The 16,285-nt window shown below is 38.6% G+C and overlaps 1 protein-coding gene across 2 annotated transcripts in view; it reads left to right on the top strand.

The window, feature by feature from the left end:
* The window catches only part of Qser1 (glutamine and serine rich 1), a 70,231-nt gene that overhangs the window by 32,262 nt on the left and 21,684 nt on the right, over positions 1–16,285 (top strand). For both annotated transcript variants that reach the window (XM_041678748.1, XM_041678747.1), the window contains exons 4-7: positions 6,576–6,895; positions 8,154–8,270; positions 8,818–8,951; positions 10,202–10,419. In XM_041678748.1, coding sequence (XP_041534682.1) covers positions 6,576–6,895; positions 8,154–8,270; positions 8,818–8,951; positions 10,202–10,419 — 789 coding nt within the window. The remainder of the gene's footprint in view (positions 1–6,575; positions 6,896–8,153; positions 8,271–8,817; positions 8,952–10,201; positions 10,420–16,285) is intronic.

Below are 16,285 nucleotides of genomic sequence, written 5' to 3'. Positions count from 1 at the left end.
CTGCCATTAGTCTTTTAGCTATGGCATACATTTAAAAACCTCTCTAGTGTTTTAAGCACCTTGCAAATATCTGTTAGGGACAAGAAGATGTCTTGGGGCTTTGCTTTTTGATATTTCCTTACATGCAGGAGTTTGGTTATACCACAAATAATCACCTAACACAGTCTGCTGTCTGCAGTTCTCCAAGTGTATAGATATCTTAAGGCAGTTTTGGAATTGGAAACGTTGTATTATAGGTCCTCTTGTATAAGTCTGGCATATTTTCTTAATCCAGTTTTACCCAAAGGTTAGCATTTTAATATTAGGTGTGGTTTTGTACAAAATGCATATTAATCTGTTCAAGAGAGAACTTCAGGATTCTGTGCTGGCTTCTCACTATATTTCCATATCTTGGGATAGATACCTCACTTTTTCCTTCAATTAACATAGGAAAGGCTTTGAGAAGCAGTATCTTGAATAAATAGTTAACAGGTAAGTACAGTAAGTTCTTTCTTTTTTTAAATAGGGTCTCATTGTATAAACCAAGCTGACCTTGAACTCAGTGCTGAGATTAAAGACATGCCGCACCAATTGAGCCACAGTTTACTATTTAAGGAACAGATTTAGGACAAATACTACAGCAATTTACATAGCCAATACCTCTATGCCAGGAAAAGGGTTAGGAGATGTGCACACAGAAAGGGCTGCAGAGATGGCTCACAGGTGAGAACACACCGTGCTTTCTCGGGGGAGCTAAGTTTGATTTCTTTAGTACCCATGTTCGTGGTATCACAGCCACCTATAACTTCAGCTCTAGGGGGCTGTCTGATGCTTCCGGCTTCTTTGGGCACCTGCACTCTTGTACCTAGTTATAGACATGCACGTCATTAAAAATAAGTAAACAGAAAGAGAGATGCACACCTGATATAACTGAGGGTAAGTGAACTACTCCCACGTGACTAGTGACAAGGCCAGCCTGTGAACCTAGGTTTCAATGATTTTACAGCCTGTAATCTTGCTAAGCTCTTGTATAAATAGGAGTTTTAAGACAAACTCTTTTGCAATATACTTCTTATCTGAATTTGAGGCTATCTTCACTAAGGTGATTTGAAACAACTGATATCCTAGATAGTTAACATAAATGTCTGATACTAAATATGTCTAAAGGATTCTTACTTGGAGTTTCTTGAGACTTTCTTTCTTTATTTATTAATTGTGTATACTATATTTTGTCTGCATGTATGTCTGCAGGCCAGAAGAGGGCACCAGACCTCATTACAGATGATTGTGAGCCACCATGTGGTTGCTGGGAATTGAACTCAGGACCTTGGAAGAGCAGGCAATGCTCTTAACCTCTGAGCCATCTCTCCAGCCCCTCGTGAGACTTTCTTAAAAAACAAAAAAATCCTTGTACAGTGCTGCAACCCTTTAATCTCAGCACTCGGGAGGCGGAGGCAGAAGGAATTCTGTGAATTCAAGGTCAGCCTGTTTTACGTGAGAGCCAGTGCTGCTTAGTGTGAGACCCTATCTCAAAAAAAAAAAAAAAAAAAAAAAAAAAACTTGCCCGGTAGTGGTGGCACATACCCCAAATCCCAGTACTCGGAAGACGGGCATGTGGATCTCTGAAAGTTTGAGACAAGCCTGGTCTACGGAGCAAGAGCCAAGACAGCTAGGGCTATATAGAGAAACCATGTCTCAGGACAGAAAAAAGAAAGAAAAGGGGAAAAAAAATTCTTTTGAGACAAGGTCTCACTGTGAAGACCAGACTGGCCTCATACTCACAGGTATCCACTTGTCTGTACCTGCTGAGTGCTGGGATCAAAGATACAGACCACCACATCCTTCAGAATTTTATGAATTCTGTAAGTGACTTGGTAAATAATCTGTGAATACAAAGAAAAGGCAAATATTACTTGGTATTATTACTCAAATATATCTTCTAAAAAATTTCTGAAGAAGCCAGGGATAGTGGCACACGCCTTCAATCCCAGAACTCGGGAGGCAGAGGGAGGTGAAACTCGGGGAATTTGAGGTCAGCCTGATCTACATAATGAGTTTCAGGAAAGCCAGAACTATATATATAGTGAGACGCACGCACACCCTTGGAAAAATAATATAAAATTTCAAAAGAAAGAAATGTATATTGTTTCTTCAAGGAAAACATTCTACCTAGAATTTGTTGTGGAGAGAGGTGCAGACAAGGTGGATCAGTGGGTAAAGGCAGTTATCAGGAAGTCGACAGTTTGGGTTTGATCCTAGACACAATGTGAAGGTGGAGAAAGAACGAACTCCTCCAGACAAGCTTTGTAGCACACATGCACACACAGACCACATACAATAAACAAAAGTGAAAAAATATAGATGCTTCAGGAATTATGAAAGTGATGGATGACTGAAACAGACATCAAAATATTTATGATTTTTGAGGTTGGGTTATATACTTATAAGATGGCATATTCTCTTTTTGTTTACATGCTAGGCAAGTAATTTACCACTAAACTAGGGTCCTCAGTGGTAATTTACTTGTTATGCTTTGAATTTTTGTGATTAGGTGTATGGTTTGCTTTTTTTTTTTTTTTGAGATGGTATCTTTTCTCCATTTTAGCTAATTTGTTACATTATTGTGAGGCAGACTGTGAAGCCTCAGATTCCCAGGGGTTGCCAACCTCTGCCTCCTAGTCACTGGAGTTAAAGGTGTGTGTCACCATTCCCAGGCCAAGTGTAGAAGATTTTTCTACTTAGATTTTCTTTTTCCATGAAAAAAATGTATCCTTTTTTTTCCATTTAATGATTTCAGTTTCTAACATTGGCATCCCAATTTTGTTAGTGTTTTAAAATGTATTTTTTCTATTTCTGTGTTTCCTTTTGGAACAGTATTTTTTTTCTTAAGCACTAAATCACATGTAGAAATATTCAAACATGCAAAGCAAAATATTCAGTAAATTTTTCATAAATTTGAAAATATAGATACTGTCCAAGCTATCCATATTTTCTGAACACCATGTAGTAATTTCATAAGCAGAATTAGCGTTTAGCAAAGAAAGGAACAAAGGAAGTACTCACCTTCCTAAATAATTCTCTGCTTAAAACAGAAACTAAACTGAATGGACACTGACTTGGAACAGACAGGGTAGCATTGAAAACAAGGGAAGGTGGCTGGAATGTGGATGGCTGCAAGGTGGAGCAAAGGAGGAAAGTTTTTGAGCTTATAATTCATGTTCCTAGAGAAGCTAAATAAGAAGGTGAATCCAAAGACAAACACATAGGCATCCTCAGGAATATTAACCTTCATCAGGCGATGAAAGGAGACAGAGACAGAGACCCACACGGGAGCACCGGACAGAAATCTCAAGGTCCAAATCAGGAGCAGAAGGAGACGGAGCACGAGCAAGGAACTCAGGACCACGAGGGGTGCACCCACACACTAAGACAATGGGGATGTTCTATTGGGATCTCACCAAGGCCAGCAGGCCTAGGTCTGAAAAAGCATGGGATAAATCCGGACTAGCTGAACATAGCGGACAATGAGGAATACTGAGAATTCAAGAACAATTGCAGTGGGTTTTTGATCCTACTGCACGTACTGGCTTTGTGGGAGCCTAGGCAGTTTGAATGCTCACCTTACGAGACCTGGATAGAGGTGGGCAGTCCTTGGGCTTCCCACAGGTCAGGGAACCCTGATTGCTCTTCGAGCAGATGAGGGAGGGGGACTTGATCGGGGGAGGGGGAGGGAAATGGGAAGCGGTTGTGGGGACAAGGCAGAAATCCTTAATAAATAAATAAATTTAAAAAAAATAAAAAAAATAAACACTGCTCTCTAGAAAGCATTCCTAGTAAGTTAAACCCACCATATAACCTATGAGCTCCCCACGAGGTGATTCCTTTGCTTTTACACCTGCTTGTTGTACATGTAGATCACTGTACTTAGCTTTAAGTCTTTATCTTTAATATCACTAGTGACACATTATATAGCATTGCTACATTTTCCCCCTTATTTGATAATCTTTTAAGAATTTAAAACATAATTTTTGGGAATTATTTTTGGGAGCCAGGCAGGTGTGACGGGTACTTGAGGGAGAGGCATGGGTTCAAAGCTAACTTTTGGTCCATTTGGATACATGTTTGGTCTTTAATATATTTATTTACAACCTTTGTTTTGGGACAGGACCTCGTCTGTCCTAGGCTGGCTTGGAACTCTTTATGGCAAAAGATGACCTTGAACTTCTGATCTTCCTACATCCGCATTTCGAATGCATTTTTTCATCACTATTAACTGAACTTTTGTGTGTTTGTTGGTATTTATTTGTTTGAGATAAAGTTCTAGAACTCACTGTGTAGATGAAGCCGACCTTGAAGTCACAGAAATTTACCTGCCTCTGCCTCCTGAGTGCTGGGATTAAAGGCATACTCATGTCTAGCCTATTTACTCATGTTTTGAGATAGGGTCTCAATATATAGTCCTGACTGGCTGAAATTTAGTATATAGGCTAAGATAGCCTTGAACTCACATATTAAAGTTGTGTGCCACCATGTTCGTTTATTGATAATTTTTTATATTTTTCTCAAATATGTTTATATCCATGGGCCGTTTTTTAAAACAGATTATTTTACATGTCTGTGCTTGTGTAACGTGTGTGTGTGTGTGTGTGTGTGTGTGTGTGTGTGTAGCTGCCCATAGAGGTCAGAAGCTTGTTAAAGCCTTTAGAACTAGAGAGTTCGAAGGTTTGTGGGTCACCCAATGGAGGTGTCAGAATTTGTTCTCTGATAGAGCAGTAAATGCCCATAAACACTAAACCGTCCCTCCAGCTCCCTTTGCCCATTTTTAAAATTGATGATTTCTCTTTTTATGATACAGCTGTAAGTGTCCTACATATATTCTGGATACACATCTCTGGTAAACACCTAATTTTAAACACATCATTCTCATCTATTTGACTGGTGACAGCAGTTATAACATAAGTTTTACATATTTAATGAGGCCACCGTTGTTTTTCTTTGGTCCCATAGGCACTTGGTAGTATGCTAAAATCATAACCTAACTTAGGTCATAAGGAATTATACCAGTTTGTCTTCAAGTAATTGTATGATTTTAGCTTTTGTATTTAGGTAAGTGATCTGTTTTTATTTAATTTTGTATTCGACACAAGGTAAAGGTTCAACATCACTCTTTCATACAGGGGCTGTTAATTGTCCTGATACCATTTGTTGAAAAGATTCATCTTTTGCCATTTAATGCTTTGTCATTTTTGTGAAAGTCATTTGATCATAAATACAGTGCTGTTTGCTGGGCAGACTCATGACTTTAATCCCAGCAGTCTGGAAGTAGAGGCAGATGGATCTCTGGCTTTGAAGGCAGCCGAGTCTACAAAGTAAGTTCTAGGATGGCCAGAACATAGAGAAACACTGCCTTGAAAACAAATTGTGTGTGTGTGTGTGTGTGTGTGTGTGTGTGCAATACCTGTCCATATTTTCTTGATTATTGTTGCTTTTTAATGTCTTTGAACAATATTTGATAGTATTCACAGTATAAATTTTATAAATTTGATCCTAAATTTTTTTGCTTCAATAAATGTTCATTACAAATATATAGAAACAGATTTGATTATATTTTGGCCTTAATATGTCCTGCAGTCTTTCTGGTCTTGTTTATTGGTTCTAATAGTTTTTCAGTAAATTCCTTAGGATTTTTCTATGGATACAAGGTCATGTCATCCACAGATAATTTTGTTAGTTCTTAGGGGGAAACACTCAGTTTTCCTCTTTAGATATAGTGAATATTAGCTGTGGGTATTTTGTAAATATCCTTTAACTGAGGAGTTTATTAAATATTGATATTATTTCCTTCAATCTTCATAGACTTTAACAGTCTCTGGGGCCTGTGCATTTTCTTTATAGGATGATTTTTAAATTTTGCTTATTTGGCTGATTATTTTATTTTTCATTCTTCCTTAGTTCTTTTTAATAGTTTATATCTTCCTAGAAGTTTGTCTTTTTCATCTGATATATTTAATCTGTTAGTATATAGTGCTGTTTTGAAGTATTTGCTTGGTTTTTGTTGTTGTGGGGGGTAGCGTTTGGCTGCTTGTAAGTAAGTCTGCACCATGTGTATACCCAGTTCCCATAGAGGCCAGAGAGAACGTTAGGTCTCCTGAAACTGGAATTAGAGACAGTTGTTAGGTGCTGTTTAGTGCTAGAAATCTAAGCAGGATCCTCTGAAAAGTTGCCCAGTGCTCTTAACCACTGGGCCCGTCAATATCCAGTTATCTTTTCTTCTAGGAGTTCTTAAAGCTTTGGTTATTCCTATTTTCTATCACTCTTGTGTGTCTCTTCCTTTTGAAATTATCTTTGTTGTGTTTAATGTAGTTTGAGGAACTGGTAGATAGGTAGGTCATAACTGCAGTTTGCACTGCAGTCTTCCTGTCCAGATTCAATTTGCACATTTTTGATTCTTGGATTAACATCTGTTTCTTAATTTCTTCCCATGGAATTGTTTCCAAGCAATTGATTACAAAAATAACTTATGCTAAGTTTTTGGACTTTTCTCCAAACATATGATTGTTTAAATATTTGTCATTGGTTCTGTTTGCGTTGTTTAGTTTCAGAAGCTCTACCTGTGACAACTCCTGGTGTGTCTGCTGAGACTGCTGGTGCTGCTCCCACTTCCTCCACTGCTGGTGCAAAACAAGACCTTCATTTGACTTTATCCGCTGTAAATACCCTGGAAAATGCAAACTCCACAGTACCCCCCAAAGCCATAGAACTCGATAGTCTTCCTTCGGACCAGTTTGCGAAAGGACAGGACACAGTTGCAATACAAGGTTTTACAGATGAGGAAGATATAGAAAGCGGAGGAGAAGGCCAATACAGAGAACGTGATGAATTTGTGATAAAGATAGAAGATATAGAGACATTTAAGGTCAGTGAATGCTCCCAGCTTAAAGGACCTGGAATGCTTGTATTTTCATGATATCAGTGGCATACTTGTTATGCTTTACAAAACACTAAAATTTTAATCAGTGTCCTGTTACTGTGTTTTATAACATTGGACTGGATGTCAGATTTTTAATTTAATTACTTAATTTATTTAGCCTCTTACTCTGTAGCCCAGTTTGGCACTGTGACAAGGGCTGTCACACCCAGCTGGTGTTGGCTTTTTGGAATGGGGGTCTTATATTGTGCAGACTAGCCTTGAACAGGATCATAGGCATGTACCACCTTACACAGTTTTATGCAATCCTTCGGACTGAATTAGGGCTTTGTGTATGCCAGGCAATCACTTTACCAACTAAGCTACAGCTCAAGTCCAAAATTACATCAGTTTTGTTAATGTTTTTTCAAGACTTCCAAGTGAGTATAAGAAAATGTTCATACAATTTTAAGAAAATAGCAGAACACAAACATGAAATTGGATTATGTTTTATAATTTTGTGTTTTTTTTTTTTGAGACAGTGTTTCTCTGTACCTTGGCTGTCCTGGAACCTGCTCTGTAGACCAGGCTGGCCTTCAACTCACAGAGATCCGCCTATCACTTCTCACTACCAAATAGGGGGTAGAGGAGTGAGTTCAGTAAAGACTTTCCTCCAAGTTAATTTGAACGTGATTTTCAGGAAATAGTGTTTCTTAAATCAATATCGCTGAAAGCAGTTTTCTCGCCATAAATCACTCAGTGTTCCCATCCCACCACCACCTTTTTTGTATATTTAGTTAAGGCCTTAAGTTTGATACTACTACTACTACAAGGGTATGTGTGGATGGGTGTTCATTATTGCAGAAACTCAGCCAAAGATAAGAAATGAAATGTTGTGCTAGGCATGGTGGTACACACCCTTCATATCAGCACTCAGCCTGGTACATATAAATTCCAGGACAGTCGGGCCTACATACAAACCCTTCTTCACCTCCCCCCTACCACACACACACAAGAAAAATGAATGAAGGCTGGAAAGATGGCTCAGAGGTAACAAACACTGACTGTTCTTCCAGAGGTCCTGAGTTCGATTTCCAGCAACCACATGGTGGCTCACAACCTTCTGTAATGAGATCTGGCGCCCTCTTCTGGCTGTATACATAATAAATAAAATCTTTAATAAAATAAGATTCCTCCTTGCAGTAACATTCTATAAATATAAACATGTTGATATTTTCCTAAATATAATTAATTCTGCTTATTATAGGAAGCTTTAAATATAGGAAAAGAGCCCCCAGCTATTTGGAAAGTACAGAAAGCTTTGTTACAGAAATTTGTTCCTGAAATTCGAGATGGGCAAAGAGAGTTTGCAGCTACAAATAGTGTAAGTAAAATGTTTGACTCTATCAGCTTCTCTAAACTGACTGTCCGGGGTGCAGTGAGTAGGCTTAGATGCACTGACGTTTCTGCTTTTGCAGAGGACCTGGATTGCAGCTGTAGGGGATTCTGTGCCTTCTTCTGGTATCTGAGAACATCTGCACTCATATGTACACATGTACACAGAATCACACACCCAAATTTCAAAATAAATAAGTGAAATAACAGAGCTGGAAAGATGGCTCTGCAATTTATTACTGCTCTTGAGAAGGACCTGAATTCATGTTAGAAAACTGAAAACTTCCTGTACCTCCATCTCCTCTTTGGGTGTCTGCATGCACTTGTGCATGTTCCTTCTCTTGCTCCTCTTCTCACTCACATTCACTCTCAAACATACTGTCTTCCCACCCCTGCCCTTTACAAAATCAGGATAAAACTAGTCTGGATAGAGATATGTTTTGGAAAACTAAAGGGTGGCTGGCAGTGAGGTCAATAAAGTACTATTTATGTGTATAAATTATGTAATTGTATAATTCTAATACTTCCTTCCTTAGTACCTTGGATATTTTGGAGATGCGAAAACTAAATACAAAAGGATATATGTGAAGGTCATTGAAAATGCAAACAAAAAGGAGTATGTTAGAGTGTGTTCCAAAAAGCCAAGAAACAAGCCTTCACAAGCTATCAGGTATTTGTTTTTTATGTAATATATTTATGTTCTTACTTGAGCATTGTAAGGATCACATGAGGGTGATGCGGTCTCTTTTGTAGTAAGTGATTCTTACAAAGAATGAGTTGGGTGCAGTAATGTAGGTACCTTCTTTGCTTGGATCTTCTTGGTGTGACAGAAGGTGCAAATGTTTTGAATCTACCTCTTTGTGAAAGAACCTTTCTGAAGCTCTCTTTTCTATCCATAAAATGAAAGTAATAAGTGAATGTCAAGTTTATAATAAGGTAATTGGGCGATGGGAACACACACAGACACAGTAGAACTCTTATCATGGATCAATATGCCTGGGTTGTCTGTGGTATGAATTTAGAAGGTAGTTGGTATGACACTGTGATGGATATTGGATGTACTATATAACTCTAGGTACTCAGCAGTCTACAATCATGTAGCTTTATTTTAATTAAGATCATCACCTATTTTCAGCTACTGACCCAATGGTCATGATGGTGGTTTTTTGTTTTGTTTTCTTTTTTTTTTAATATTTATTTATTTGTTATATTATGTGTATAGCATTCCTTCCACGTGTGCCTGCAAGCCAGAAGGGGGCGCCAGGTCTCATTATAGATGGCTATAAGCCACCATGTGGTTGCTGGGAATTGAACTCAGGACCTCTGGAAGAGCAGTCAGTGCTCTTAACCTCTGAGCCATCTCTCCAGCCCCCTTGTTTTGTTTTCTTGAGACAGGATTTCACTGTATAACCTTGGCTGGCCTGGAGCTAGCTCTGTAGACCAGGCTGGCCTCTAATTCACAGAAATCCACCTGCCTCTGCCTCCTGAGTACTGGGATTAAAGGTGTGCACCACTACTACCCGATGTCCTGATGGAATTTAACCACAGATTTAGCATAGGACTTCAGGACTTCTCAGAAGATGCATATACATGTATTTCTTCATCAAAACCTACTTCCACTAGAGTATCAAGGCTAGATTTGGCTTTGTACACCTCATCTTCTCTGGAAAATGAACCATAAGGGATTTGATGTGCTAAAGCTGAGTTAAAAGCACCTTAATAACAGCATAACGTGCCAGTGTCAAGCAATCTATTTCAAGAAAATGCTATAGTAATCACTAATGAGTTGTATAGCACGTGAACTTTATTTTGGAACTGTTGTCCTCAGTTTGTTTAATCTTCTCTTATTAATCATCAGATTATTTATTTTCAATCTTAAGAGATATAATGATGTTAATGAAACTTGTTTTAACATTGCAGAAATGTTCCATCTAAGCCAAGTAGTAGCAGTAAAACTTCTGACCCACCAGTATCAAAAACTCCAACTACAAAAGCCCCTTCTACAAAACCCAAAGCTAAACAACTCAAAATGAAGGCTGAGCCACCACCAAAGAAACGGAAGAAATGGAAAGAAGAATTTTCATCATCACAATCTGAATCATCTCCTGAGGTCCGTTCTAGCTGTAGTGAGAATGAGGGTGAGTTCCCCAAGAAATTAGTATTCTGACACTTTCAGTGTGTAGGAATGGAGCAGCATAGTGATGACGACAGCCCAGATTGGATTAGATGACTGGATGATTGTATTGTCCAAGTTCGTGTAGCACAAGTTCTAATAGGTCTTAATAAGAAGATGCCCATCATTTTCTCTGAAGTAGATTGGTGATGCCATGAGCAGACATGTCTCACTGTCATAAAAAAAGAAAAGACACTATATTATTAAACAGCTTCAATTTCATATTCTATAGATCTCTGAAGTGTTTGAAGATGACCTATCTAAAATATATGGTTGACCTTGAAAGCGTACCTAATATGACTACACACTCAATTGTAATAGGTGACTAATTACTAACCTGCATTTCCTTATTATTCTAAATATTTGGTAATAATAACTTTCAAGGGCTAGAATTTGCATTACATTGTTAAATGAGTTGCCTGGGTACCATACCTTGAATAAGATTAGAAATGTATGTACACTATGGTCTAACAAAAATAATCTCAAGGACTGGAGAGATGGCTCAGCAGTTAAGAGCATTGCCTGCTCTTTCAAAGATCCTGAGTTCAATTCCCAGCAACCACATAGTGGCTCACAACCATCTGTAATGACGTCTGGTGCCCTCTTCTGGCCTGCAGACATACACACAGGCAGAATATTGTATACATAATAAATAAATAAATAAATGAATAAATAAATAAATATTTTTTTTAAAAAAAGGAAAAATTTCAACTTTGTATCAATATATGAAAAAAATCCAAGCCAATGTAAAATATTTAAGACTAGTATTTGTTTTTTTGGTTTAAAAGTAGATTTAATAATCTACCCTTTTATTCTATCATATGTATCCCCCCTTTTTTTCCTCAAAACAAGAACTCAGAGTCTCATCTCTTTTGTTCAGCTTTCTTCCTGACCATAATCAACAACAACTTATAAACCCCCCCCCCCCCAAATAATGACAAGATCCATAACTGATAGAATGACCAAAAACCATCCACCTCACCTCTTGGGAATTCTTTGTTGTATTCTTGAATTTACTTCCTGCTGTCTGGGTGCAGTGGCGTCTTTAGAGGATTCTGAAGAAAAAGATTTGGCTTAAAAGTCCTTGGAGAGGTAGCTATATCATTTGTTTTCCAGTCTCTGCGTAATGGGAAAATGCAGGGCTTGTCTCAAGTGCTGGCTAGAGTGGTCTATAAGGCTGGATCATCTTAGCTAGCCACCTCGAAATCGTCCTGAGCAGTTTGCAGTCCAAAAGCCAATCTTTAGGTGGTGTTTTTCAGTTTAGTGGGCTCCAATATATAGCACAAGTTCTAATAGATTTTACTAATAAAAGCCCAAAGTCACATATTGGGGAAAATACTGAGAGATCAGAGAGATGAGCAAAACCACAGACACCTTACCTACTCAACTTTCTGGCAGAAAAGAAACTGAGCTCCTGTCTCCTCCTGCCTTATTACTTCTTCTCTTTGCCCAGCCATTTCATTTCCTATCTGTCTGTACGGACCTATGTTTAGCTAGTGGCTAGCTCCTCCCTCTGATCCTTCAGGCAAGCTTTATTTGTACAAACAAGATATCACCACAAGTTTCTTTTTTTTTTTTGGTTTTTCGAGACAGGGTTTCTCTGTGGTTTTGGAGCCTGTCCTGGAACTAGCTCTTGTAGACCAGGCTGGTCTCGAACTCACAGAGATCCGCCTGCCTCTGCCTCCCAAGTGCTGGGATTAAAGGTGTGCGCCACCACTGCCCGGCTCACCACAAGTTTCTTAAGCTTTGTACTAATCACACCCAATGGAGTACATTTGGCCTCTGTAAATTTGATGCCTTCTAGCCTGAGGAATGCCAATTGCCTACTAATTGTGGGGATTACTAAGAATCATCTAGTCAACAGGCTGGTAAAATGACTCAGTGGTCGAGAGCATCTTGCCAATTCCCAGCACCCACATCAGGCAACTCACAACTACCTGTAACTCCAATTCCTGCACACACACACACACCTCATGCACATAAACTCATAGAGGCATGTACGTGTGCACATAAACAAAAATAAATAATCTTAAAGGAAAAAATAGAGCCAGGCATGGTTCATGCCTGTAGAGACAGGTTGATGAATCTCTGTGAATTCAAGGCCAGCCTGGCCTACATACTGAGTTCCAGGACAACTGGAGCTTCGTAATAAGGCCCTGTCTCACAAAAACAAAAAACAAATCCTGTAGTTTATGCCAGAAGGAAAAGGGAAACAAATCTAGGCCAAAAAAAATTCAATCTATAATTAATTAGTACAATATAAACTACATCTACCAATATTTGCTATAGTAGAAATTAAAACATGTACAATGCAAGAATACACAGCACACATTCCATTAGCTATGGAAACATGGATTATAATGCAAGAAATTTTAAGCAGATCAGCAGTCAGAGGCTTTTCACATTAACTTGATTGCTATCCAACTTTTATTTGGAAACATATGATTCCATATAGTTGTTTTCCTTCCACAGTGGCAGTTTTCAGTTGTTGGTGCAGAGACCATGTGACCAGAACAACCTAAAATATTCACCATATAACTGTTGTGGGGTTTTGTTTGTTTTGTTGTTGTTGTTTCAAGACAGGTGCCCATCATTGCCTGGCTCGCTATATGACACCATATGACTCTTTACAGGAAATTTTACTGACCATTATTCTTCTAAAATATAATGGTGAGTTGGTGGTGGCATATGCCTTTAATCCCAACACTTGGGAGGCAGGTGGAACTCTGTAAGTTCTAGGCCAGCCTAGTCTACACAGAACAAGTTCCAGAACAGCCAGGGCACACAGAGAAACCTTGTCTCCAAAAAAAAAGCAAACAAACAAAATACTAAAATATAATGGTGAAGGCAAAGATGAAGGGAAAAGGGAAGGATTTTCAAGCCACACTAAAGCTGCAAAACTTGGGTTCTTTATAAACAAAGCAAAGTTTTTGGAGGAACTTAAGTAGGAAGCAACATGATGAAATTTAACTGTTAAACCTAGATTCAGGCAAAAATGGTATCAGAACCCAAGTAGTGGCAACAGGAATGGAGAAGACAGATAACAGAAATTGAGGATTATAGCACAAATAATGAAATCTAGATACAGATATTGGGGTTCAAGTTGAAGATCAGAAAAGCAAAGCAGCCAGCCACTGGCTCTTAACTGTACCTCAGACTGAAATGGCCGATTAAAGACATGCACCACCACCACCCGGCTTCTATGGCTGACTACTGTGGCTAGCCTTCCACTCTGATCTTCAGGCAAGCTTTATTTATTACAACACAAATAAAATATCACTATAGAGTATGTTATCTGTACTTACATGAGGAATTAGTTGGTTGTTAAGAATATGATTGAGATTGATAGGTGTTATTGCCTGAAAGCTGTTCATAGAAGCTATTTGATAGAATTAGAGGCATAATATATAAAGTCCTCAGTATTGAAATCTACTTCAAATATTTTTTTTTTTTTTGAGACAGGGTTCTTTGTAGTCTTGGTTGTTTGTTATGGAGTTCACTATGTAGACAGGCTATCTTAGAACTCACAGAGATCCTCCTGCCTTTGCCTCCTGAGTGCTGAGATTAAGACCATGTGTGGTTTTTGTTGTTGTTGATCTCTATATGTGCTGTGACAAACATGCATTCTATGCACACATACAAGTAAGTGTAAATTAAATATTCATGGTAGAAGTGTGTTGTAACATGAAGGCCTGCTAGTTGAGGTTTCCGCCCTGCCCAGTTCCCATAGCCGGAAAGCCCCAAAGAAAATCACACAGAGAGTCTGAATTAATTATAAATTGATTGGCCCATTCGCTCAGGCTTCGTATTAGCTCTTATAACTTACATTAGCCCATTATTCTTATCTATGTTAGCCACATGGCTCAGTACCTTTTTCAGCGGGGCAGGTCACATCCTGCTTCTTCTGTGGTCTGGGCAGGACTCTCTAAAGAGCTTCCTTCTTCCCAGAATACTCCTGTTCTCATTGCCCTGCCTCTACTTCCTGTCTGGTTGACCCCGCCTATACTTCCTGCCTGGCCAATCAGCGTTTATTTAAGACATGATTGACAGAATACAGACAATTCTCCCGCACCAGTGTGTATACGTGTGCCTGCAGGTATGCATATGGGCATGCACGTATGTGTATATTTATGAGGAAGATAGATATTTAAGTCATCATTTGTGCTTTTTGCAGTTAACAGTACTCATTCCTTAGAATAAGAGGTCTTGGGTTCTGAATTTAAGTATACAGATTCCTCAAGTAACAAGAAAAATTTCTGTTGCATAAGTAGCATGGCAGACCACTAGATGTCACTAGTTAAGCAGCACGTTTTGACTCTAAGTCAGATAATATGGATTTATATGCTGATTCTGTTTTCACATTGCATGTGTGCATGCCTGTGTCAGTGTGTACATGCTACAGCACACATGTGGAGGTCCAGGTGACTCAGTTCCCTCCTGCCATGCTGGATATGAGTCCAGGAATCAGTTCAGTCATCAGGCTTGGAAGCTACTGTCTACCCATTGAACTGTCTCACAACCTTGTAGTTTTGTTGCTGTTGTTATTTTATTTTGCTTATAGTTTTAAGACAAAGATCTCTGTAAAGTCTGTCCTGGAAATTACGGTGTAGACCAGGCTCACCTCAAGGTCACAGAGGTCCTCCTGTCTCTGCCTCCCTAGTGCTGGGATTAATAGTGTACACCACCACGCCTGGCCTTACATGATGGTAATTTTTAATTCTTTCAGAATATTTTTATAATTTTGTAGTGCATTGTGGTTAACAAACGGGCTCAATCCACTTAGATTTACAAAGTAACAATTAAATTTTAAAAATGTTAAAATATCTTTTTATATGATCAATTGCTTATTAACACTGGCGTTTTTTTCATGTCTGTTGTACATTTAGTTTGTTACTGTATGTCACTTTGGCTAATGTCTGAAGAGAGCATGGTAACAAAGTGTTTTGTTAAGAAGATAAGAATTTGAATTGTCGGGGCTGGAGAGATGGCTCAGTGGTTAAGAGCATTGCCTGCTCTTCCAAAGGTCCTAAGTTCAATTCCCGGCAACCACATGGTGGCTCACAACCATCTGTAATGACGTCTGGTGCCCTCTTCTGGCCTGCAGACATATACACAGACAGAATATTGTATATATAATAAATAAATAATTAAATATTTATTAAAAAAAGAATTTGAATTGTCCTTTCAGATACTTAAACTTGGCAATGGACTTTATTTTTTTAAAAAATATTTATTTATTTATTATGTATACAATATTCTGTCTGTGTGTATGTCTGCAGGCCAGAAGAGGGCACCAGACATCATTACAGATGGTTGTGAGCCACCATGTGGTTGCCAGGAATTGAACTCAGGACCTTTGGAAGAGCAGGCAATGCTCTTAACCACTGAGCCATCTCTCCAGCCCTTTATTTTTTATTTTTATTGAGCTATATATTTTTCTCTTCTCCCCCTCTCCTTCTGCCCTCTTCCCATGATCCCCATGCTCCCAATTTACTCGAGATCTTGTGTTTTTCTACTTCCCATGTAGATTAGATCCATGTATGTCTCTCTTGGGGTCCTCTCTGTTACTAGGTTCTCTGGGGTTGTGAATTATAGGCTGATTTTTCCTTGCTTTATGTCTAAAAGCCATTTGTGAGTGAGTACATATGATAATTGTCTTTCTGGGTCTGGGTTACCTCATTCAATATGATGTTTTCTATTCTAGCTCCATCCATTTGCTATTTTAATAATTTCTTTACTTATATTTATGAGTGTTTTGCCCGCATGTGTGTCCCTGGTCATGAAGATGCATAAAATCCCCTCGAACTAGAGTTACAGAAGGTTGTGAATGA

The sequence above is a fragment of the Microtus oregoni genome, unplaced genomic scaffold, assembly GCF_018167655.1.
Source record: "Microtus oregoni isolate MIOR12 unplaced genomic scaffold, Mior012 000031F_ref0000149, whole genome shotgun sequence".
NCBI lineage: Eukaryota > Metazoa > Chordata > Mammalia > Rodentia > Cricetidae > Microtus > Microtus oregoni.
The sequence above is the reverse complement of the archived record's forward strand: the minus strand, read 5'-3'. Positions and strand labels throughout refer to the sequence as shown.